The 25,926-nt window shown below is 40.1% G+C and overlaps 1 protein-coding gene across 3 annotated transcripts in view; it reads right to left on the minus strand.

Moving 5' to 3' along the window:
* Nucleotides 1-25,926, minus strand: part of CNTN5 (contactin 5) — a 987,313-nt gene that overhangs the window by 76,264 nt on the left and 885,123 nt on the right. For all 3 annotated transcript variants that reach the window (XM_034758906.1, XM_034758905.1, XM_034758907.1), the window contains 3 exons: nt 23,405-23,532; nt 21,496-21,671; nt 1,852-1,972 (listed from right to left, as the gene is read on the minus strand). In XM_034758906.1, the coding sequence (XP_034614797.1) occupies nt 1,852-1,972; nt 21,496-21,671; nt 23,405-23,532 (425 nt within the window). The remainder of the gene's footprint in view (nt 1-1,851; nt 1,973-21,495; nt 21,672-23,404; nt 23,533-25,926) is intronic.

The raw sequence follows: 25,926 nt of genomic DNA on the forward strand, positions 1-25,926 counted from the left end.
AAATATTGACTGCAAGGCCAAAAACAAAGAAAAAAAATCACCCAGCATTTGGCAAAAGCAATGCTGCTACTGTAGAATCTGCTCTATGCCATTTGCATAAGTATTACAACTATCTAAATAGGGAATTCACTTCTTGAACAAACTAACCAAATCATATAATTTAATGAAAGCAGAATTTTACATCTGTACAAAAACAGTCACACCATATAAACCAGTTGTAAAACTGGTACAAACATAATTCTGATGGGATACTCTTATCTGCCAGCCGCAGAGACAAGGATAATGGAACATAATAAGTATGGCATATTTGAAACTGCACGTTTCATGTTATAAAACTGTCATGATTTTAATTTCATCACACAGTTAGGAACACATGAATCCAATTCCTTCTAATACCCCAAATAATGCTTTTATTATTCTCACATTCAGACCTCCTATTCTGAGAAACATTTTCTATAGCAAAACTAAAGTAAATGCACATATATAAAATTAACCCCACTGGAGGAGAAATAATTAGCTTACTATAGGAGGTTATGAAGCAGGGATCAGATCTGAGTAATTTAGAAGCAAGACTGGGGGATTCTACGTACTAGAAGATTGAGCAATTTTTGAAATTTTCAGCTGGTGAAATGACATTCATGGAAGTTAGGTTAATAGAAGCCCTACAGTCCTTGAGTTCATGCAAACATTTAACAACCCCTCCCATCAATTAAGTAAAGAACCTTGCACTCTGCCAGAAATACCATTTCTTCTCCCCAGAACATATTTTCTCCATGCAAATGATAGACACAAAAAAAAAAAAAAAAAAATCAAGCCAGAACAAGTGGTGAAATAATCTAAAAGCATTTTCCTTTTTAAAAATCTTCTCTAGTCATCTTATATCTTTTATTTGGGGTTTCCTACATGCTAATAAAATATCCCACAGTTTATTACATTTTAAAATTTAACAAGCGTGGCCCGCATGAAGCCTGCTGCCTAAATGAGACATAAGGCATTCTACAGTGCAGCCTCCCACATTTTTAATGCAAATGTGGGGGACACATGAGAGGTGCCATCATGCATTGATCAAGATGGAACATTGTATGATGTTCTTGATGTCCCTTCCAGCCCTCCATTTCTATGACTGTATGATACGATCTGTAGTCAGCAAGGAAGACATATTGCAAATGAAGTGACCAAGCTCTGCTTCATTTTGTGTTAATTGGAGGCCCTGCTGATCCTGCAAAGCTCTGAGCATTTTTTTCTTCAGTGGTGTTCAGATCTCTAAATTCTCACTTGTGTCAATGGGAACTGGGGGTACTCAGCACCTCTCAGTTGAACCCTAATTACATCGGCATCCTTGCAAATTGCCAATGTGATCTATGTAAGGCAAAGTTTCACTCATTCATTCAAAAAGATTAAGATGTTGGGCTTCTTTCTAATAATTGCTCATACCTTTCATTATACTACAAACAGAGCAGTCCCCTATGCTAGAAACTGCGTTGATATTTCCTAACCATTAGACCTGAGAAAATGGCTTCAATTTTAGATAAAATTTATAATAACAAAAGGAAAAAAATCATTTACCTCACACAGAATTGATTTTTTTTTTTAAAATCCAACATGCCTTTTAAGCTATTACATCTTTTAAGAACTGAGGGTCCATTTACCAATTGCCATTGTTGGTCATGCCTGTTTTGCAGACTGGTCTACCACACAGCTTTTTCAAAGACAAAAACGTTAAGCAAAAATGACATCAGTATTGTAAAATCTAAGTATAATATACAGCACTGATATGCTCAAACTCCATGCATTTAAATTCCTTTGTATGATAATTTATGTTGATCATGTCTTCAGACTTAGCATACTCACCCCTAACAAGAAGTTCTGCCTCATCTGACACACTGTCTGCTGTGGTCTGTACCCTGCAGCCATATCTCCCAGCATGCATCAGAAGGATGTTCCTGATCATTAAATCTGCAGAGGATGCTTGCTGAAAGAGGGATGAAGTATGAGTTTAAAACGTTCCAAATCTGCCCCATTCAAGGTGGTTTATAGGGGTACTTTGGATACTGAGGCAAAGTCCCTGTTGCAGGTTTTACAGTTTATATTAAAATAATTTTCAGAAAACTAACTCCCTGTTTTAAGGAATGCAGAGGGAAGTGCTTTTAATAAAATTATCAACAGCTATTAAAGGGCAGTATTTTTATTTCTAATATACTTAATAAATAACTAAAGAAAAACCTTTGCATTGCTGAAGAAATAATTACCCACGCATGCTTGCATGCAGAGAGAAACGCTTTCCAAATGGACAATAAATACCAAATTTATTAACTAAACCAAAACTCTCTGGCAGGAGCAATGGCATTAATTGCAGTTACTGGCTCTTTTGGAAGGAGACAAAGTTAGCTGGAAAAGTTAGTGATGATTAATGTTTAGGTCAGTAGGGGAAAATTAACAAAATCTTGAATAAGACAACGCAAGAGATTCCCTGTCCCCCACCCTGCCCCTTTAGAATGTGTATGTACTTCCAGCTGAAGTGTGCACTCCTTTGATGTCTGTAAATAAAGAACATGGAGTAATGGGAGTCCCAGCTTTTGCTCTTTAGGGTTGTAGTCAACAGTGATCTGTGTGCTCAAAAACTGTGAGTGGAAACAGGCAAGACGACGATGGTACAACTGCCCTTTGAAGTATGAATAGCTGTGTCTGAGAATCGCAATCTTATTTAATAAATTCAAGTGATGGTCCTAGGCTTCTGGATGCACCAGACCACAGCCACACCCAAAGTCTGTTGAAGTAAATAGGAGTTGTTCCATTGGCTTCAGTAGGCTTTAGAGATCAGGCCACTACACATTAATGACTTAACACTGTTTCTTTGCACCTCAGCTAGGGGAAGGGATATTTCTCTTTGGGGGAAAAATCACCCATATCAGGAGGCCAGCATACCATGTGTGTTTAAAGTATGTGCATATGTGACTAGCACTGGTTTACAAGAGTTCTTTTGCTGCATTTATTTTAGATTATGACAGCAAAACTTCCAAACTCTGTTCCAACTAGGTTTCCATTTCATAATCAGCAGAGATTTGTCCAACACAAGTATAGAAACATACTATTTTAACGGTGATAGTGGAACACCAAATTTCCCCTTAATAACAATAAGAATGAGCTTAGATTTTATAATGCCTTTCATCTAAAGAGGGCTTTGCAAACTTTACTGCTTGAACAAACTATACAGTAAGATAACAAATGAATTCTTTCCCCCATGCTAAGAGCCAGCACAATGCCTATATACCTCTGAAATCCAATAATGAAGGCTTAGATGGGACCTTAGTGGTGCAGAGACCTCAACCTTGTCCTCTTTTAAGAGATGCTGAGTGCTCTGAATTAATACTGTTGTCAATGGGAGGTGGGAATTAAGTCTATTTTGAATGTGGAGAGGAATGCTAATAAAGAGGCCCTGTGTTGAGTATAGGGATGGATTCCATCCTTAAGCCTTATCTACAGTATTCTTGCTAGCAAGTTAAAGAAGTATGGGCTGGATGAATGGACTATAAGGTAGATAGAAAGCTGGCTGGCTCAGCGGGTAGTGATCAATGGCTCCATGTCTAGTTGGCAGCCGGTATCAAGCTGAGTGCCCCAAGGGTCGGTTCTGGGGCCGGTTTTGTTCAATATCTTCATTAATGATCTGGAGGATGGCGTGGACTGCACTCTCAGCAAGTTTGCAGATGACACTAAACTGGGAGGAGTGGTAGATACACTGGAGGATAGGGATAGGATACAGAGGGACCTAGACAAATTAGAGGATTGGGACAAAAGAAACCTGATGAGGTTCAACAAGGACAAGTGCAGAATCCTGCACTTAGGACGGAAGAATGCCATTCACTGTTACAGACTAGGGACTGAATGGCTAGGAAGCAGTTCTGCAGAAAAGGACCTAGGGGCTACAGTGGACGAGAAGCTGGATATGAGTTGACAGTGTGCCCTTGTTGCCAAGAAGGCTAACGGCATTTTGGGCTGTATAAGTAGGGGCATTGCCCGCAGATCGAGGGACGTGATCATTCCCCTCTATTCGACATTGGTGAGGCCTCATCTGGAGTACTGTGTCCAGTTTTGGGTTCCACACTACAAGAAGGATGTGGAGAAATTGGAAAGAGTTCAGCGGAGGGCAACAAAAATGATTAGGGGACTGGAGCACATGACTTATGAGGAGAGGCTGAGGGAACTGGGATTGTTTAGCTCGCAGAAGAGAAGAATGAGAGGGGATTTGATAGCTGCTTTCAACTACCTGAAAGGGGGTTCCAAAGAGGATGGATCTAGACTGTTCTCAGTGGTAGCAGATGACAGAACAAGAAGTAATGGTCTCAAGTTGCCGTGGGGGAGGTTTAGGTTGGATATTAGGAAAAACTTTTTCACTAGGAGGGCGGTGAAGCACTGGAATGGGTTACCTAGGGAGGTGGTGGAATCTCCTTCCTTAGAGGTTTTTAAGGTCAGGCTTGACAAAGCCCTGGCTGGGATGATTTAGTTGGGAATTGGTCCTGCTTTGAGTCAGTTTCCAACCCTGATATTCTATGATTCTATAATACACATAGTTTTTATACTAATTTAATTATTTCATCTAAGGATGTGATTTTCTAAGGAAATAGTTTAATTGGCACCACCCCTAGTGTGGCTGCAGAATAGTTTGTACTAGTATATACCAGTACAGTTAACACAAAGCAATTTTTATGTGTTAACAACCTTATATAGTACTGTAATGCAGCCATTTCTGGGTGGCAATTGATTAAAAAGGCAATATGCTGCAGCACAACAAAATAAGTGAGGCAGTTAAGAGTCCCATATCCAATTTGAACTATGGGGCAAATTAATTAGAGCTGTGCAGGAACCAGACTTTCTGCTTCACAGAAAATTCATGATTTTGAATTTTGATTTCATTCCTAATCTGCATAACATCATATTTGAAATTTCCCATAAAAACATTTTTGAAAAAAAATAATCTGGGATGAATTGAAACATTTCATTTTGATAAAATCTAAATGTTTCATTTTGATACTGACTTTTTAAAATGTTATATTATAAATTATAATCCAAAAAAAAAATTGAAACATTTTGTTCTGATAAGGACCTTTTGAAAACGCTTTGTTTCAACTTTTTATTTCAAAGTTAAATGTTGTCAAAACTGACGTGCCCATGAAAAGTTACTATTTTCATGAATCGGCATTTTCCCAGGGAAAACTGTTCTACTATACTAAGTTTTACACTCCTGGAATCATAGTCAATTCTCAGCATCTAATCCCTGATTAAAAAACAATAGGGATTCTAAACTATACCCCACAAAAGGTCTAATTTGTGAGGCGTTCATCTGTGATGAGAATATAAATTAGATGCAGACCTGGTGCAATGCATCATGAACAGTGCAAAATGTGTATATAATGCTTCCTCAACATAATTTCAAGAAAGGAATGTAATGCATTATCACTGGAAAGTGACCATATAATAAGGACAAAGCAGATATGAACAGAAATTGCAAGAGATGGTTGTGGTTTGGTGTGTCACAGATGACAGATAGGCATTGGTTAGTATCTGATTTTTCAGGAATAGGTAGGCAGCTGATTCCTTTTCCAGTCTGCTGCCAATTTCCCAACCCCAGCTTGAGTGAACAGACTTGGCAACATAGCCATCATATAAAACTAGGGTTACCATACGTCCGGATTTTCCCGGACATGTTCGGCTTTTTGGGCCTCAAATCCCCGTCCGGGGGGGAATCCCAAAAAGCCGGACATGTCCGGGAAAATAGGGAGGGAGGGCCCGGCGGTGCTCGGCCAGGGCCGCTGGGGCTGGGGCCGGCGGTGCTCGGCAGGGGCCGGGGCCGGGTGTGTGGGGCCGAGGCCGGCGCAGTGCTGGGCCAGGGGCACTTGGCCGGGGCCAGCGCAGTGCTGGGCCGGGGGCTGGGGGCACTTGGCTGGGACTGGGGGCACGGTGCTCGGCTGGGGGCCGGGGCCGAGGCTGGCGCGGTGCTGGGCCGGGGGCCGGCGCGGTGCTGGGCCGGGGCCGGGGGCCAGCGCGGTGCTGGGCTGGGCCGGGGTCGGGGGCGCGGTGCTCGGCCGGGGCCGGCGCAGTGCTCGGCTGGAGCCAGGGCCGGGGGCGCAGGCACTTGGCCGAGGGCGTGGGCACTTGGTCGGGGGCCGGCACCCCAGGGCCCGAGCCGAGCCGGGCGGGAGACGCTGGGGCCAGAGCCTCTTGGCCTGGGCCGGCCGACCGCCGGAGGGAGTTGCTCGGCCAGGGGGGCCGGACTGGGCCGCGTCGCACTCCGCCCCAGCCCCAGCTTACCCGCTGCCTCCCTGTTTCAGGCTTCCCGCGAACATTTGATTCGCGGGAAGCAGGGGAGGGGGAAGGAGCAGGGGGCCGAGCGCTCAGGGGAGGGGGCAAAGTTGGGGCGGGGCGGGGGGTGGGGAAGGGGGAGGGGCCGGGGTCCCATGGAGTGTCCTCCTTTTTAAAAATTAAAATATGGTAACCCTATATAAAACCCCTCATTGGTTTGTTTTAAAATGCCGTCTCTGTCACCCAATGGTAGCTTACACACATGCTAGGTGACACCTTGTATATATTTTTGGCTAGACCTCAGTGTTTGTTGTGCTGTGCTATATATTTTCTCTTTAGCACGTTAGCAACCCATTGTTAACAGAATACTTTGTTTTACCGATAGGGTAAACTAACCCTAAAACCATGGATTAAAGTTTAGGAGTTTCTACCTTCTGGTCCCATGTTCAATTCAAGCTCATTCTCCCTATTTAGATTCTTGTACAGACTCCCATCTCCATGGTATCCAAGAGCTTAGCTACAATGATGATGGTATCTGTCCTTCAGTTCTGCAACACCTAAGTATGGATGTACCCATTAATCAACTTTTATAATGTTTGATTGTTCTATTCTTCATGCTCTGGATTCAAAGATGATCTCAAGACATGGCTAGAAAGAAAATCCCTCCTCTATAATATTGCAGAACTGGTTATTACTATTATTTGTATTATGGTAGCTCCTAGGAATCCCAAACAAGGATCGGTGCTAGGTGCTTTAACAGACACATAACAAAGATGTCAATCCCCTTCCCCAGAGAGTTAACAACCTACATGTCAGAAAGGCCACAACTGGTGGATGAAACAGAAAAACTGGGTGGGGTAAGTTGGAGGATGAGATAATGATACATCTTTGTTGCTTTTTACAGATATATCAATACGCCTCTTGTCTAACCACTGCCAAATAAGAATGATTTGCCGGCACCAATACCAGAGGTAGGTTTTCAAATTTAGGAATTAAAATTTAGGTAAGAATTTAAAATAGGAAAAGGTAATTTTTGTCAGTTTTCCCCCCTGCATGGGGCCAGCAAGGGCGAAACTGTGGAGATGTTGCTTGTTGGAGAAGTGGACAGGTGGGCGACTGAGGGTGCCATTGGTACCATAGAGAATGCAGGAGTGAATGGCACAATAAATTAGATCTGATAGTAGAAAGTTATGGTGGTATTTTGCCTTCTGAAATATCTGACACTGCTGGAGACAGGGTACTGGAATGCATAGACCAATCATCTGACCGGGTACAGTTCAGAAATTCTAAGTACTATTCTGAAAATCCAGAAACTCTCTCACATCACTCAAATCCTTGCTAGGACATTTGAGCATTTTGCAATAGGAGAACATAAAAGAGATGCACACTATTTCATTTCTGTAAGGAGTCGACTTGGGGATAAAAAGTTTTTAACTTTTCGAGCACAACAGTGCTTATTAGCCATGAAACATGGATTATTCAAGAAGATTAATGTTTTTGATATAAACTTTAGGTATTTAAAGGATAAGACCAACATCAGTCCACATTTCAATCTCTCCTTTGAGGATAATCTACATTTAATGTGGGCTTTCTTGTGAAGGGAGGAAAAAGCATTATAGATAGCAACTGTCTGGTTTAATTGCTAAGGAGTGGTCTCAAAATCTTTGCTGTCACTAACTACTACAGGGTTCATGACTATATGAATCCTAATATTCTCATCAGGAAAATAATGTGTATTTAATCTGCATACTTAAATAACTGGGCAAATTGGCAGCAATTGGAAGAATCATTGTTATAAATGAGGGAGAGCAGTGCAATAAAACGGATCCCTGTGAAACATTTAAGTTTATTACAGAATAACAGTATGTGCAACAACCAGCATTGCTTGGAATGTGTGAGGGGAAAAAAATTAAACTTGCTTGCTTTTAATATAAATTGATATGTGTTTAGAAATTAGTGGCCTGATCATGGGAGGTGCTGAGTAGCTGCAAATCCTACCGTAGCCCATGGGAGTTGAGGGAGTAGAATATCTTGGAGAATTGGGCCGGGGTCACTTTCTAGTTACATGAAAGGCACTCCAGAGACATTTCCCTCCTATGCAAGTCAGGAATTCTAGGATGCCTCATGATATAACAAAAAACAATGAGGAGTCCTTGTGGCACCTTAGAGACTAACAAATGTATCTGCCTATAAGCTTTCATGGGCTATAACCCACTTCATCAGATGCATCTCTAAGGTGCCACAAGGACTCCTCATTGTTTTTGTGATACAGACTAAGGGTATGTCTACACCCAGCCGCTAGTTCGGCGGCTGGCAATCGAAGTTCTGGGTTTGACTTATCGTGTCTTGTCTGGACGCGATAAGTCGAACCCGGAAGTGCTCGCCGTCGACTGCGGTACTCCAGCTAGACGAGAGGAGTACCGCGGAGTCGACGGGGGAGCCTGCCTGCCGCGTGTGGACCGAGGTAAGTTCAAACTAAGGTACTTCGAACTTCAGCTACGTTATTCACGTAGCTGAAGTTGCGTACCTTAGTTCGATTTGGGGGGTGAGTGTAGACCAAGCCTAACACAGCTACCATTCTGAAACCTGTCATAATATAACAGTACATCTGTAGAGCTTATCTGGCCCCTTGGGTTTAAAATTCTGGATGATAGTACATGTGGGTTCTGTGGGGTTTGGGTCTGAGGAAGTCCTGTTTTTATACAAAGTTCAGGGTTTTGAAACCTTGGAAAATAACCAAGAACTAAAGTTTTCATAAAGCAAGAAAAATATTGTTGATGAAGATGAAGATCACAATTAACTGGCACATGAGGACTACTTTGTGCTTCTCCAGTTGCACAAAGCTGGCCTAAAGCCACCTTAGCTGGGTACTAAAAATTCCCCCAATCTGGGCAAGGAATTGTAGGTAGTATACAGCTGACATCAGCTCCTATGTTGTTCTACTTCTGGCTGCTGGTGTAAGGGCTCCCTTACACCTGGTTGCTCTCTGGGGGCTACTGTCAATTGGCATACATATGAGTGCCTGTCAAGTGGCCTTAATTTACACCAAGGACTAGCCTGGTGACCAAACTTCCCCATGATAGTGGGAAGGAAGGGTTGGTGAAAGAAGGAGGCTAAAAGCTGGCAAGAAAGCCACCTTTGCACACACTCAGTTCCCTTTTGGATTTGTGATGAACACTCCTGGAGAACTGGTGTCAAAGAGATTAAGCGTAGGATTTTCAAAAGCATTTAGGGTTCATCTACACTACCTGCTGAATCGGCGGGTAGTGCTCGATCTATCGGGGATTGATGTATCGCATCTTGTCTAGACATGATACATCGATCCCCGAACGCGCTCCCCATTGACTCTGGAACTCCACCAGGGTGAGAGGCGGAAGCGGAGTCGATGGGGGAGCGGCGGCTGTCGATCCCGCACTGCGAGGACGCGAAGTAAGTCAATCTAAAATACGTCAACTTCAGCTACACTATTCTCGTAGCTGAAGTTGCGTATCTTAGATCAATCCCCCCCCCCCAGCGATCCTCCCCCCACTGTAGACCAGGCCTTAGTGTTGACCTAACTACTTCCACTGAAGTGAACGGCCAAACTCCAATAGACTTCAATGGGAGCAGAGTTAGACCAGAGCATTTAGTTTTTGAAAACCCAACCCGGGGAGTGTTGCTCAGTCCTAGTAGAAAGATTAATGGATTTGTTCACTGTAAATGGTAACTGAAATAGATTGCATTTGTATGGGGATGATCATCTCCAGTATTGAAGACAATGCTTATAAAGGAGGCGTATCTGGCCTGAAGCAAGCCTAGGTTAAAAGTCTGCCTTGGTGGTTTGGATGCGTTCTAAAGCCATCACAGATGTCATTCAAAATCCTGTCCTTACAGATAAGGAGCAAACACAGGGCAAAAAGGAAAAATGGCTTATATAAAATATTGTGGCTGGTTAGTTGAATCTTATCTAAATCCTGATCCGACTCACTCTCTCCTATTTCCTAACAACTTTTAACAAGTCTCAAGAGCTTCTCCAGCACACATCACTGATCATAAGCAAGACTGGGAGCACAAGATTAGAACAAACCCACAACCTCAGAAAAGAGATTGCAGAGTAGAGATTCCACACTGGGAATTTCATGGGTAGGGGTTCTTTCTGGATGATTTGGAAGAGGGATGAGTCTATTGAGGGTGTTAGAGAGAAAGTTGAGGATAGTGAGGATGATAGTTATGCAAACTGAACCATAAAAGACTTGGGTTTAGTTTCTGGAAAGGACTGAGGTCCAGAGGTTCAGACTGGTGGACAAATTTTACAAAGTGGTTCGTTTACCCTTTAGAAAAGCTAAGTACAGTCTTATTGTAGCTAGTGTTTAGGTTTGAAAAATGAGATTACATCCAGATTTAGAAATCGTTTAAAAGACGGTTCTCTCTTAATAAGAGTGCAGCAGAAATTCTCATACAGTAGCTATTAAAAGTAACCAAAGCCAGAATCCCTGTCTTTTACTTTTTGACTTTTGTTGCTAAAATAGATCTAACATTTCAGTAAGTTCGAGACATAGTTTCCCTTTGGGTAGGATAAAAGAAAGTTGGTTACAATGAAGCAAGAAGTGTCAAAAGGGTTCAAAACTCAACCAGCATGATATAGAATTGCCTGAGGTACATGTCAATACGTGCTCCTAATATTCTTAAAAGCTCAAATGAGTGGTGTCATGAAATTGTCATGTTTTTGTGTGTTCTCTTCTAAACAAAAGCAGATCCTGGTTCAGTTAACCTATGGGAAGGCTGCATGCTATGGCTTAGCTCTTCACCCACGGTGTCAATGGACACTTTCCAAGAAGTACACCATTATCACACAAAAGTTTTTTTTTTTTAACAAAGATATCTGCATTGCTTTGAGTTCTGAACGTCACCTAGCCACATGGTGCATTTGGTATCTGAAATGTTTACATCAGCTCCAAATTCAAGGAAAGTTCCATAGAGCATTAAACATGTCTTCTTCTGTGCTATAGCTGGGATCCCAAAGGAGCCTAAGGAAGATAAGTGCCCAACTCCTAATGATTTTAAGGGCAGTTGGGTGCCTAACCTCCTCTGCAAACCCCAGCCTATATGTCTTCTCCTGAATACACTGTTGGTCCTCATTAAACAACACATAATTAATAGTATGGCCAGTAATGCCATTTGTCAGGAATAATGATTCTTTTTTCTAGGGCAACCAACTGTTCTTTGTTGTTTACATTATGCTCCAAAGTATCTCATTTATTAGAGTACAGGTGGCCCTAGAATCCACAATAGCCATATCAATCCACTGCTTTATCTGTTCCAATACTGCAACTTATCTTAGGTCACAGTTGTGCTCACAATGCTTTTAATTAGCTTTACCTCTAGGTTGCTGCTTGCGGTAATTTTTCACGTACTGTGGTGCTATCTATTAATAACATTAGCTGCTGCCTTAGATGTAGTGACCTAATTTCAGAGGTGAATCAAAGCTCAGGTCATCTACATCTTCGGAATGTAAATTATTCTGTTCTCTTTAGAGTCTTCTACCACTCCAACCACCATGGTATTAGAGTGACTTATGAAGTTAATTTAAGTTACATATGATGGGAATAAATTATGTGATAATTTTTGTTTTCTATTTCATAAATAATAATAAGTTGCGAGTTGCTTTGCAGGAAAGTAACTTTTACATGTGGATCTTAAAGTATCAAGGTTTGTACTCATTCTCTATGTGAGAGTGAGTTTCACCATCCTGAGCAGTTGCTAGGAAACCTCCCTAGGAATCTGTCCTTCCTTTACCTCTAGACTGAGATGATTCATTAACTCTCCCACCTTTTCAGGCTTTCCCCAATTACACAGTATAGTCTACTCGCAACAGAAATGGAGCCGATAGTTTAATCACATTGTCCGTTTCTAGTCTTTGTGTCGTAGGTAGTCCAAACCCTACTGTTTGATTCATCCACTTCTGCCAGGGAGAAAACAGTCAGTATGGTGTTATCTAATTCACTGTATAAATTTCAACTGAGAGGTATATTAGGAAATATACAGAAAAATGGCAACATTATGCAACTCCTTTCATTTAAAAAAAAAACATGTTTTCCACTCAACTCCTTTCACTCTACATGCTGACTGTAATACTCCCCTTCCAGCGCATCCCACCTTTAGTTGCGTGAATATAACTCTAACCACATCCCACCTTTAGTTGTGTGAATATAACTCTAACCACATCCCACCTTTAGTTGTGTGAATATAACTACCCTCTCTTGGAAAAGAACCTATCAGGCAAGAGAGTTCAATATGCTAAACAGACATAAAACAATGATGTGACAGCTATCAGGTCTTAGTCTTTGGGTTAGGAAGCCTGTGCTTTTGGAAGTGCTGCCCACTACCTAAACCAAATAATCATTATAGAATTCTATACCTCACAAACATTCTCTTTTAGGTAAATGTTACAGCACAGAAAGCAGATCATCTTAATTTCTAGAGTTAGAAATAGATGGCAATTAGCAAGCATCAAGAATCTACAAATTCACAATAGGGGAGCAGTGAAGTGCTGATCCAGGACTTGCATGTTTGAGGTTGTCATAAAAGTTGTTCATCTGCAGCTGTAGTGCCTAGTCAGTCTCTAGCCAGTGTAGCTTCTATTGATGTAAATTTATTTGTGTTCATGATCAGTTAAAGCAATCTTACCACCTCCATGTGGAACAATTTCCCATAAGCAGAGAGGCCGTCAATTTCCACTCCACAACAGTCGGATGGAGTGCAGAACCCTACTGCCAAATGCTCTTTTTATCATTCGCATTTGGCAAAAGGCAAATACCTTTGGCTCTCAGAAGCAGAGCTCTAAGGCTGGATTACTACAGTGCAGGCTACTCTTGCCAAACCTGTGGAGATTGCAGCCAGCACAGAGCACAGTGTTCTGCTTATTAAACTGGGTGTCACACCTAGAGCACATTACACTTGTTCTCTGTGATCTGCACAAGCTACTGGCCATTTTCTGGATGAAGAGTAAGTGTTACTTTTGAATGATTTGGATTCCAGGTATTTGGAAAAACTGCCTTTCTTCCCATGTATGCCACATGTGACTCCACCAAGTTGGATCCCACTGAAATCAATGGCAGTGTTGCCCTGGACTTCTATGGAACAAGGATTTGGCCCTAAGCATGAAAAAAAAAATCTTGTTTGTTAATGTCATTTTGTTCAAGCTTAGCTCAAATTCAAAACATACAAAATGTTTTTATAGCTATCCCTGCACTCAGGTTAGCTGAATCTATGGCTCATATTTTATTGAAGTTAGCACAATAACCTTTATTAATGAGATCTGGTCAGATTAAATTGAAAAAAATATCACAAATGTGTCTTGCTGGCTATGGCATATTTGATTAGCAACCTAGTTTATAGTGAAGTGTTTTTTTTTTTAAGCAAATTAATGATTTGACACAATAACCTCATGGCAATGGCAGTTCTGTACAGTCAACAGTGATTGATAAATAATAGCATGATAATGTTCTCTTAGATTGTACTGACAACTATACATAGCCTATGATGGGCCTCTTGACTTTAAACCAACTCATGTTCATAAATATATTCAGAACAATTTAAATGCTGTTCAATTTTTTTTAGTTTTGTACACCTCAAGCACCTGCCTGTTTGTATGTCCTGATATTTGCAGACTTCAGATGTTTTAGTTAATTAAAATGAAAACAATTACTTGTTTCATATTAGGTAGTCAGGCTCTGCATTATGTAGCAGTCTTTCCCATAATCCAAAGATCTCAGGAAACAGTATTCTTCCCTTTCCCCCTTTTACATATAAAGGCAATTTAGAAGAAAGAAGGGTTGGTTACTATTATTGTTTATTAATTATATTATAGTAGCACCCAGAAGAATGCAGGATTAAGGACCACATTGTGTTAGGTGGTGTGCAAACACATAGTGGGAGATAATCTCTGCCTGGGAAATTTTATAATCTAATCTAAGAATTGATGCTCATGGGTCTTTCTCCAGAAGCCTTCTACAGTATGGGAATAAGAGAAGAGGAAATGGTTGTTTGGGGTAATCCAGGGCTGGGAGCTGACAGAAGCTGAACAGATGGGTTTAAGTGAAAAGGTGACAGCAACTTTACCATGAATTTAGGATGTGGTCTGAGAGAATCCTTTTCCATGTCAGTACTGAGTCAGAGATTGATTAGGCCTTTCAAATATCTGGATCACCAGAGGGTGAGAGAAAACCAAGAATCTGTTGGTGGGTAAATTGCTGAAATGGATGCCAGGTGAACCCTCACAGAGCTGACTGAATGGCCTAATGACTTCAACTGTAACAAGTAATCCGATATATGGGTGATGTCCATGCAATGTGGTGACAGGTGTTGTCACTGTGCCAAGACAGAAAATCTCTTTCACTTTGCTGCATACATGATTCTAGTAAAATCCTTTCTGCTGTTTATCAGGATAAACTGGACATCTCTGCAGCACAGTTTTCACTAGCATTTAGTCAGAGATTATCCACACAGAAAGACTGAAGAAGGGGTGCAGAGAGTGACCTTGATTCTGAGGCAGGAGATCCTCTATTGCTAGGGATCTATACTCAGTTACAAAGGGTAAGCAATCCAGGACACAACCCTGTATTTCCAGCAGAGATCTCGAGACTCCTATAAGAGACAGTCCAGGCCTGCTCGACGCTGGCAGGTATCATCATTTGCAGCAGGCCCTTCTCACAAGACATCAATGATCATATATGATGATCTATGAGCAGCAAAACACTTAAGCATGTAGGATTTTGCACATACCTAAAGCTATACATATGTTTCAGTGCTTTGCTGGATCATGGTCTTCATTTGTTCTGATCATGTTTCAGCATCTGTTTTACAGATGAAAGGCTGCAAGATGATAAAGAACTAAAAACTGGGGTTGAGCGGAGGGAGGAGAAGTGCAGTAATGCTTCAGTGTACATACTTCCTACACCGACAGGGGGGCTCTCCCATCGGCACAGGTAATCCACCTCTGGGAGAGTCAGTAGGTAGGTCAATGGAAGAATTGTTCCGTTGACCTAGTGTTGTCTACATGGGGACTTAGGTTGGCTTAACAACGCCAACTGGGGTGTGTGGATTTTTCATACCCCTGACCAATGTAGTTAAACCAACCTGGTTTTCTAGTGTGGACCAGGCCTTAGGCACAAAGCTCATATAGCAGTAACTGTCCAAATACTGTGCATAGCATGCCTTCTTCTACAAGACTCTTGACAGGTATTACTGTTATCTAAAGTGATCCTCTTTAATTAGTGCAGCATTTTATGTCAGATGAAGAGTAAAGTTGTTCTTGTAGAACAGCTTGATATTTTAATGGATTCTGCTTCATATAAATCTTTGTTCAGCCTGTTTATGGTATTTATGAATTACAAATAGAAAGTTAATTAAACGAAAGACACAAAGAAAGAGTGAAGTTGGGGAGAAACTTGAAAACATAGGGGATTGGTGGTAGGATATGTGGTCGGTCTCTCTCTCTTCTAGGTCACTAGATCAAATATACCCCATGTCACTAGTGACAAAGTAATTACCATCCAGTCAATGCCTGGTACATTGCATTAAATGAATTAATGAGTCTCTTTTCAAGTGTCCACATAATAAAAACTACTCTCACAACTAGTACTTATTGGTTCCCTTATTAGTAGTCTCAGCAAAGATCAAGGATTGAGTAGGCATAGATTCTAAATTATTTTTTTATGCCTAGGTGTATTCTTCCAGGTTAGAGTTAGGGACACCAGCAGGGCAATGCTGCTGCTTACTTTTAATAGTCTATGGATAAACACAAGAATTCATTCTGCAGGGCTGTCATAAACACTATATTAATTAAAAATATATATTTGAAAAGAGCAAGGATGGATGAAAATACACACATGCAAAACCAGGAATCTTCAGCTACAAAATCAAATTTTACTCATTCATAAAGGGTCCAAACTCTGGAGTACTCACTGATACAAATAAACATTAATGCAGATAAAAAAATTGTCCTGAGAAAACCCTGAATAAAATTTTTGGCAAGATTTCAGGGTGAGGTCCAAATGGAATTGAGGAAATAATAGAAATAAATCACTCTTGAAAATTCAGATTCCCATGCAACATTGCCTCTCTGAATTACAGAAACTGCTCCACACAGAGTCCTTTGCTGGGCAAACAGGATGTTTCTAATGCCAAAGGATGCTGTCTATATCTATTTACATACTTGTCTAAACCTATCTGGTATGTGATGGAGTTACACAAACTTTTTTTTTGCCTAGCTGTTCCTTTTGAATCAATAGGAGGAAAAATGAATTCTGTAGTCCTTATCTTCAATATTAGTTTCCTCTTCCTTTCTTACTATTCTTTGCATGCTCATCATCTTTCAACCTAACATTTTCACACTTCACCTCTTGCCAGTGATACATGTGATGCATGTAAACTGATGTATGTACCAAAATGTTTGCTAGCTCAGTAAGTAACAGACACAGCACCTTCAGAGTATTGTTCTTTGGTCCCCAGTTTGAGAAATAATACAATGTTATTTGTAGATGCCCATAATTAAATACATAATACACAGTCAAATAAGGCAACAAGTCTTGTTAAGAGATGCTTTGTGTTTTTGATTGTAATCACTGGACTATTGGTAATTTTCACAGATGGGAATTTAGCATCAGCGCTAATACACTTTTCTATTTGTGGAATTACTTAGGTGGTAGTTTCGTGGCACTACATAAAGCACCAGAATGGTCATTATACTCAACACCAGAGTCACTCAAATAGCAAGAATGAGCAGCACAATCATAATGTTATGAGTCTGGCAGGGAAACCAAAGCAGGGAAACCATCTTTACCCTACAGTGCTTATGTATTCTGGAGCAACAAAAATTATACAAAATTATACTGTATCAAGGCCTAAGCTGCACTCAGCTATCATGTGAGACATATCTCTTAGAGCAGATCTACACTGAAAAGCTAGATCAACCCAGCTACGTCACTAAGAGGCATGAAAAATCCATACCCCTGAGTGGTATAATTAAACCAACCTAACCCCCAGTGTAGACAGTGCTAGGTTGAGGGAAGAATTTTTCTGTTGACTTAGCTAATGTCTCTTGGGGTGGTGGATTACCTACGCTGAAGTGCTGCAACTATGCTGCTGTAGTGTTTCAAGAGTAGCCCATAAAGGTCCCTAATTTAAAGGAATGTTACTCATTTTAGTCCTAACATTCCCTATGTTCCACACAAAACTGGCATTTACTCACTTCTATTGTTGAAAATTACTTTGCTCAGAAATAGAGAATCATAAAGCTGAAGTTAGTGGCACTAAAGGAAGTAATCTCACAGCGTTTTAAAAGTTTCCCATGTGATTAATATTTCTGTCCCTAATTTTGGGTTTTTATCACACAGTACATCCCATTTAGGGCCTGGCAGGTTGAGCGGTACTGTGGGATAAGCTACATAGAATAACTTCATTTTTCATTAGCTTATCTAGGGCCCTATCAGAGTTAAATGTATTTCATGAAGCAAAGATACATTGGTCTTTGATTAATTTTATATCTATAGTTAAGTTAATGGAAAGTAAAACAAGATATAACTGAAACAAACCCCAAAATGAATGGTTTGGGGATTTTTTGTTCTACTTCATAGTCAAAATCCATCAGCAGGGAAAATTCTTCTTTTCTAAATTTATAAATTTGGGGATTACCTCTCTCCACTAAATGGTACACTTCATTCCATGAAGTGGCAGGAACAGAGATTTGTCTGCTGGTCAACTGAGATCTGCTTAAATTTAACTAACACTTTCAAAGAGGAGAAATGATGAGTGGCAGTCTCCCTTGTGGAAGTGAAAAAGAATGTGGTCTCAATTTTCAAACAAATAAGGAATGTAACTAAATGAAGCATACAATTATTGCAAGGGTGTGTGCAAACCATATCATTGTGTTCACCATCATGGTAAGGATAAACCAAATTAATAATTCAGGGACTGATGCTCCTCTGCTCTACAACAACGTTTTACAGCCATTTAGGAATTCTACCACTAGGTGGTGTAACAGTGGTAAATTGAGCCCCAATGAATTTGCAATATATTTTCAAATGTGTATGCTGTGTCTTCAGCCCAGTTTATGAACTTACCAACTGAAGAGTGTTGTTTTTGAAGCAGGTGCCTAAAGAATCTAATTGCTTGGGTATCTCTGAAGAGAAACACACTACTTTTTTATCTGAAATACAACCTCTTTTCTCTCTCCAGTGGGTTCTTAAGATAGTCATCCTTGGCTCCATTATGACTGATTTATATTCCTGCCACTTAGGAAAATGGAACTGACTTTTTTAAGCAACAGAAGGGAAAGAAAGCTACAAACTCACCAGAAAATCTGACTGAAGCCTACAATAGTTCTTTTAATGCAGTGAGATTATTTTAGTAATATCAGGACACTGAAAGGAATCTAAAAAGAAGGGCCTGTGATACTCCGGGTAATGTTCCTTTATAGTATGACACATACGCTGTTGAACAAATTCTGCTGTCAGTTCCACTTCTGCAAACTCAGTTCAGTTTGTCCCAGTATATCAGAGCGAATTTGTATCAGGACGTTCATCTACTGCTTTGTACTTTGCCAGAGCCACATTTCCGTGTTTTGTGAAACTGAGAGACTTTCACTGATGAAAATGAAATCTAGCATATTTTGAGAATTCTTATGTAAAAATCTGCAAAATTCTATTGTCACAAAATGAATGAAAATGATATGAAATCATTGCAAAATAGCTTAATTTTGTGGAGGAAAAAAATCTGCTAAATCAGGACAAATGTGTGTCATTCCACCCCCCAAATTCCTATTTTTGAATCTAAATTGTAGTTTTACTCATCTCTAGTCCTGTCTGATGAAAAGTTACAAGTTTGTCACTATGGGTCAGTTTTGTATAGTAGTATAACTCTGAACAGCCAGAAAATTCTGCAATTACAAAATAGCCTGGTAGCAGTCCCCAGTGAATTGTGACAGAAAAAAAAAAAGGGAAAGTAAAGGGAATGTAAAAGGGAAAGACAAAGGTTATGTTCAATAAACACTGAGCCCATTTTATTAACTAGTGAGTATTTACTTGAAGCCAGATTATCCCCCTCCGTAGTTTCCCATGAGAGGAAACCAAAGAGAACAGAACGCTGTGGGGTTCTTGTATAAGAAGCCACCCTTCAAGTGGGATAGGTTTGGAGTCCCACAGAGCTGGTAAGGGATGAGACCCCCATCTCTGTGATCCTTGGGGTTTTCTGGGGAAAGGACTCCCTCCCCGCATTTCCACTGAAGAAGGAACATTTTGCCTTAGATGACTGCCCATCCACATGGCACAACTAGACCTTATTTGAGCCTTCAACTGCAGCTGGTAAGTAAAAGCAATTACTGCTACCACTTGGCTATCTGTGAGCTAAGCAGGTGATCACTCTGGGGAGCCTGCAGGTCCCCTGTTCAGTTTCTTTCTCCTGATGCCCCATGCAGAATCCTCTACAGTGCCCCTTTCTTGAGGAACAGCAGCTGAGGAACTCCCAGGAGGAAGTAAAGAAAAGAAGAGAGTGCCTTGTAGGTGGCATCTGCGCAGCGTGACTTGCGTCTTTGTAGGGGACACTCTAGCACATACAGGTACCAAGATTGCAAAAGCGTAGTGAGAACGTTTGGACTCACAAACGGTTAAACAACCTGAACGAATGTGTAACTATGGGGCCAATTTCAATCCTGCTGAAACTCAACTGACTTCATACTTTTTAGAAGAGAACTCTGTAGTGAAGATTCATTGTCACCTGTCATTCTTACCTCTATTTTTCAGTTGCTGGTATCTTTCTAAAAGAAATTGCTTTAGGGCTGAAATTTTCCATGCTTAGGCTCAAGGTCAAAGGTCCAAATTTTGAGCCGAATGAGTTCAGTTGCTTTTGAGTCATGTGAGAGGGGTTGGGTGCCTCATCTGTACCAAATGAAATGTTTGTGTTTGCATAACTCCAAAACAGCAGAAATTTCAATTTTCTCAGTGTCCTTGCTGAGGAAGGAAAACCATTCAAGATTGAATAAAATTGCTCAGTATTTTTCAAGTTATGAATATTTAAAACTAGAAAGGCTGTGTATGCAAGTTACAGCACTTTTCTATTTATTTATAATCAACCTTGAGTGATTTGGAATGTTGGGCATGCTCAGATAAAGGTGCATCTGTTGAGGACTCCCACAGAAAGAATGCACTTCACTAAGGGTTTTTATTTTAAAAAACCATCAGAGAAGCTAAATGTAATATATAAATAAATATTGGTAATATAGTAATAAGAAGCCAGTCAAATTAGATTACAACTTTTGTGTTTTCTACTGGAAAGTTAAATCTACTACATTCCACGTATATTAGAAATATTAACTTCTAAATTTCCTGATTTTTTGTGCTTGCTTTAGCTATGTTAACATTGCATGAATGTTTGATTTACATTTAATTAACAAGAAGGTAAGGTGAATTATTGGCCATTCCAATGCCAGCCTCATTCATATAAAGAGGTTTCTTTCTGTTCAGAAAGTTCAAGTCTCTTTATATGGCACAGGTTCAGATTAGTTCATCAGTCTGTTTGACTTTATCTAATTGTTACATAGTTACTGTAACAAAGCGTACTATTTGAAAACGGTGAGAATGGTTTTTGTCACATAATTTCCATAGACTGTAATGAGAGCCGCATAGCGAAAACCTCCCACAGTGTTTTGAAAATGAAAATGTACGGCTTCGTATTCACAGTTTAAAATATGTGCTGTGTGGGTAAAGAGGACATTTGGGCAATGTGTGCATGGCTATGTAACTTACATTATCTGTGAAAACAACAACAACGTGAGTAATAACCGAAATTGAGGTTTTGGCTACTAACATAAAAGGCAAAATTCTTGTTTTCCTTACTCATGCTAATAGAGCCATGAAAGTTGATGGAATTATTTGTAAGTGTAAGATAAGGAGGATTTGGCTCAAAGTACCTTCTGTTTTCTTACTAGGATCACTAGATGCCTCACTAATATCACTGGGACTCAGAGCTTTACAGCTATTTTCTTTTTGATTAACGCTGCTTGAATTAATTCAAATGAAGTGCATTTAGTAGTTCCATTAGCGAACATTTCATGTTACATCAGTGGATTTTTTCATCTTTCAATCATGTCATAAATGGGGAAGGCTTAGCTATAAACAGATTGAACTGTTAAAACATTATAGAAGATAAAATATGTTCACTTACTGCCCTGATGCTTTCAAAGTGTCCGCCTTCCTTCTCAAAATCAATTGGCTGCCCATTCAAAGTCCAGTAGAAAGTGACATCTAGTGTGTTGTCATGAATGGCTTTGCAACTGAGGACAATGCTTTCTCCAACAGTTAACTCGGTCCTCTTGGGAGTCAGGTCTATCCTTGTTGGTTCTTGAAAACAGAGAAGAATTAGTAATAATTAAATGCAGGTCTTGTGATATTCTAACATCAATATAACATTTGCTTGAATTCTATTTAATTCTAAAAGCTTTGTCTGCCTGCTGGGCTGAAGGTTTTTTGTTTCTGAGTACACAGGGTCAAATACTGCACTGTGGTATGTGGGACCATAGTGGGGAAGGAGCAAAGACGGGGTGAGACAGCAATAATCTCATCTTCATGAAAGCAACAGCACACGATCTCAACAAGTCACCACAGGGAATGCTGGGAAGGGAGACCCGCTACCACACTGGCTGGTGCATTGTCCTTAAGAAATGGTGTTGCCAACTTTCGTAATTTCGTCATGAGCCTCACAATATTATTTTTAAAGCATCAGCTCCTGGAATCTTGTGATTATACAACAATCTCAGCTTTCATTTAAAAAAAAAAAGAGTATATTTCTAGCTCTCATAGCTACAAGGAAAAGTTTGAAAACCTGAACCCTAAAGACTCAAATATGAGAAAACAAATAAAAAGATATAGTGGGTTTTATTCATGATTTGTATATGCTTGGCATTGACAATAATACTGGGAATGCAGTCCTCTAGGTAGAAGGCCTATCCAAATGCACTACAAGAGCTAGTAAGTATGAAGGGGACAGCAGTAGGTACTAGCAAGGGGCATATACTCAGAACAGCAACCTGGGACCAATAGTACAACCTGTGGCCCTGCTTTGAGCCATCATCCCAAGCAACTTTAGGGCTTGAGCTGTCAAGGCGCAGAGCACTCCAGTCCTAAAAGTCACTGTAAATACTCACATACCTGAACATGTGCTTAAAAACTTTTCTGGATTGGGCACAGAGTACTCAGCAACTTGCAGGATTGAGTCTCTCCTACTGGGTGAATTGAATCACCAGCACCATTCTGCTCCCTCACACCCAAGTGTAAGCTTAGTGCAGTTCAGGGTCTGGTTCTCTGTAATGGTCAAGTTTGAACTACTTCCCCTGGATAGCCAGAGGTTCGGTTTCTACAGTTATGTGTCAATAACATATAGCTGCTGCCCAGTGGAAGGTATCTCTCATGTATCTTTTGAAAATGCCCTCTGAACTGTCAATTATTCATTGCTGATTTATAACTCAGAGTGAAGTGCTGTGTAAATTTAAGATGACTGATCTCTTATCAATAAACTAGACATCACTTGTCTAAATAGCAACCCAGTGGCTGGGAAACTAGTTCTAACTGAGTAGTTAGAAAACAGGTAATGATCTGCTGGGTTTCTAATCTAGCCATTTCTTTTTAGGATTTATATGGCTAAAAATAAGACTTTATTGCTATACTTTATTCACTGTGTGCATGTAAAAAGGATAATTATTTTTGTCAGCTAGCGTGTCTAAAAGCCAAAAGGTATATACCTCCTTATTTTATTCTCTTTTCTTTTACATACAGAATTAACTTAATAATCTGGAACATTTAATTTATGTACTAGTTTCTTTGACACATATGTATCATAAAACATTATGAGCATGTATTCAACAGAGGGGAAGCAATTGTTGGCACAATCTTTGGTAAACTCTCTGGGGGGGGGACATGTACTGTCTTTTTGTTCTGGGTCTGTGCAGCGCCTAGAACAATGGGGTCTTGGTCCATAACTGGGCCTCCTGGAGTTATTACTGTACAAATAATCAATAATCAATAAAAATAATTATTAATAATAATAATTAATAACTAATCGGTGTGGTTTTCCATACCTTTAACAAATACTGAGGCTACAGTTTCTGCAGAACCAAACACATTTTCTCCTTGGCATAAGTACCTTCCTTCGTCAGATTTGGAAGCATTCAGGATTTGTAGGCTCCCATCTGGAAGAACAGTTATCCTGAAAATTATAAAAAATGTTTGTATCCTGTAATAGCATGTACCAGCTATCTCAAACATAGGCAGATTCCATGGTGTTATCTTTTAGGGCTAACAAACAGGATTAAACATTGCTGCCACTGTGTGCAAGGATGATCATTGAATCCTCCTCTCTCTCAGGAAAGGATGCAATAAACCCATTTTATTCCCTCTGCCTCCTTAACTCAAAATAGGCTCTGGGAGGAATCAGTGGATTAGTTCTCCTTTGACACTTAATGATGGTGAATGTTAATTGTATTTTTTGTAAAAAATATGATCCTTGATACTTTGTCTTTAAAATTTGGCTACTGCATTAGTGTTGAGTGATATTTCAATATTAAGCACACCTGAAACTAACAGTGACCTTAAAAACCAAATCTAAGAATTATGATGGGTAAAAAATAGAGGATGACAGGGAAAGAACAGAAAATTAATTGCATGTGGCCAAAATATGATTTATAGCACTTTCTATACACAATGTAGGACAGGGATAGAAATGAGTTCTGGTGGCTTCTGTTTACCCTTTATTCCCCGGAGTATTGTGTGAGCCTGATTCTATAATCTCTGTGAGTAATTTCATTGAATTTACAGGGAATTCATGAGAAATGTGCAAAATCACACCCTCTGTGTTGCGTGGTTGAAATGTTAGCCTTTTCAAAACTGTACTAGAAAGAGAAATTTGGATTTGAAAAGGTGGAAAATAAAACACTGTTGCCACTTTTAATATTCCAAAATTTAAAATTACGTCCTCCTTCTGTGATCTCCTATTTGAGTTTTATTACCTTTTTTATTTTTAAAGTAAAACTTATTGGGTGCGATTCACGCATGTGACGTGAGGGCAGTGAAAGACCTACGTATCACTTAGTTCCTATTATGAGGGCATTAGTGGGAATTAATTGGTGTATCAGTCTTGCACTGGTCCTCTGCATAGGGGAAAATTTCACCCATTGTAGATTGTTATGATATAAACCTCTCGTGCTTCTCTCTACCTACATGTAAGGAGAGGGTCCACTCATGCATTCTAGCCAGAGATGGCACGAGAGAGGGAAATACATCTCGAGGGGACACTCCTTCCTATTTCCCAGTCCTACAAAAGTTTAAGTGCGTTTGCAGGTGCTCTGTGGGATTCTGCCCATTTGAAGGGGGCAGAAGTGAGATGATGTTTTTACCAGATCGTTCCTCCACCACAAACAGCAGAGTACATTACTGCAGAGACAGCCTACAGTAACTTACATTGCTTGGTCCTCCATGCTATGGACATTCAAAGAGCAATTATAAGTAGGGGGACAGCAACCTCCCCAAGTCCCATGAGGTTCATTAGCATCTACAGAATCTAAACCTGATTTTTTAAAAAATTAGTCCTTATGGTTGTGAGGAAAACCTTTCAAATACCAACTAAGTGCAAAATGATGCTGTGCTGAATCTGCTGCAGACAGAGAGGCTGAAACAATAACTGCAGGAAAGGTGTGAATCCCTCTTGTCCATTCATCTCAATAGGGTATAAACTCTGAAGACTGTCTCTGGGGGACAGTATCATTAACATCATATTTGATAGGGAGGGAGGGAGATGAGCAGAAACCTACGTCTTCAAATCCTAGGAGGCATAAGAACCAGGAATCAGTGGAGTTGCAGAGTGTCAAAGAGACATTGAACACATTGCCCATTTGCTCTCCTTTTGGCCTTAACTGCTTAGCTGAGCAGAGCCACCCCAAGGAAAAGTGCAAGGAGCTATGGCCCTATCCTGATTGACAGGTTTCACCCTGCCTCCAGTGCAGCCAGTAAAGGGAGAAAAACCCATCTGAGGAAAGGCAAGCCTGGAGAGAAAGCTGAATTATAATTTGGAGCAATTTACTTAAAGCATAAGTCTCAGTAATGTGTACTAACTAAATTATCAAGGCAACTATATAATGTTCCATCTGAAAAAAAAAAGTGCTGTGTTACCCTGATCATGAAAAATACTGCCCTGTTATTATGTATACTCCACAAGATTTATTGGGGAGGAAAAGCAGAGTCTCATTTTAATGAAAAATGTACTACCATTTATTTCAAATATAAAATTGGTCACCACTCTCAGCAATGCAATATAGCAGCATAATAGTTTCCAGAAGAAAGAAGGGGCAATGAAAGGTCAGGCCAGCTCTGTATGTTATCCACTGCACATGGTGACACTATGGTGACAATATTTTCTGTCTTTCTTTAGGCAAATACATCACTGTATAAGAGACATAGGATTTGTTTAAATATGGCATTGTGAGAACAACAAAAAACATGATCACATTAGACAAATATCACTTAACCGATCTGAATTTTCTTAAAATGTAATCTATCAAGTGAATACACCTGAAACTTTGTTATAGAATGTCACTACCTTCAAAGT

This window comes from Trachemys scripta, chromosome 1 (genome assembly GCF_013100865.1).
Source record: "Trachemys scripta elegans isolate TJP31775 chromosome 1, CAS_Tse_1.0, whole genome shotgun sequence".
Lineage (NCBI taxonomy): Eukaryota > Metazoa > Chordata > Testudines > Emydidae > Trachemys > Trachemys scripta.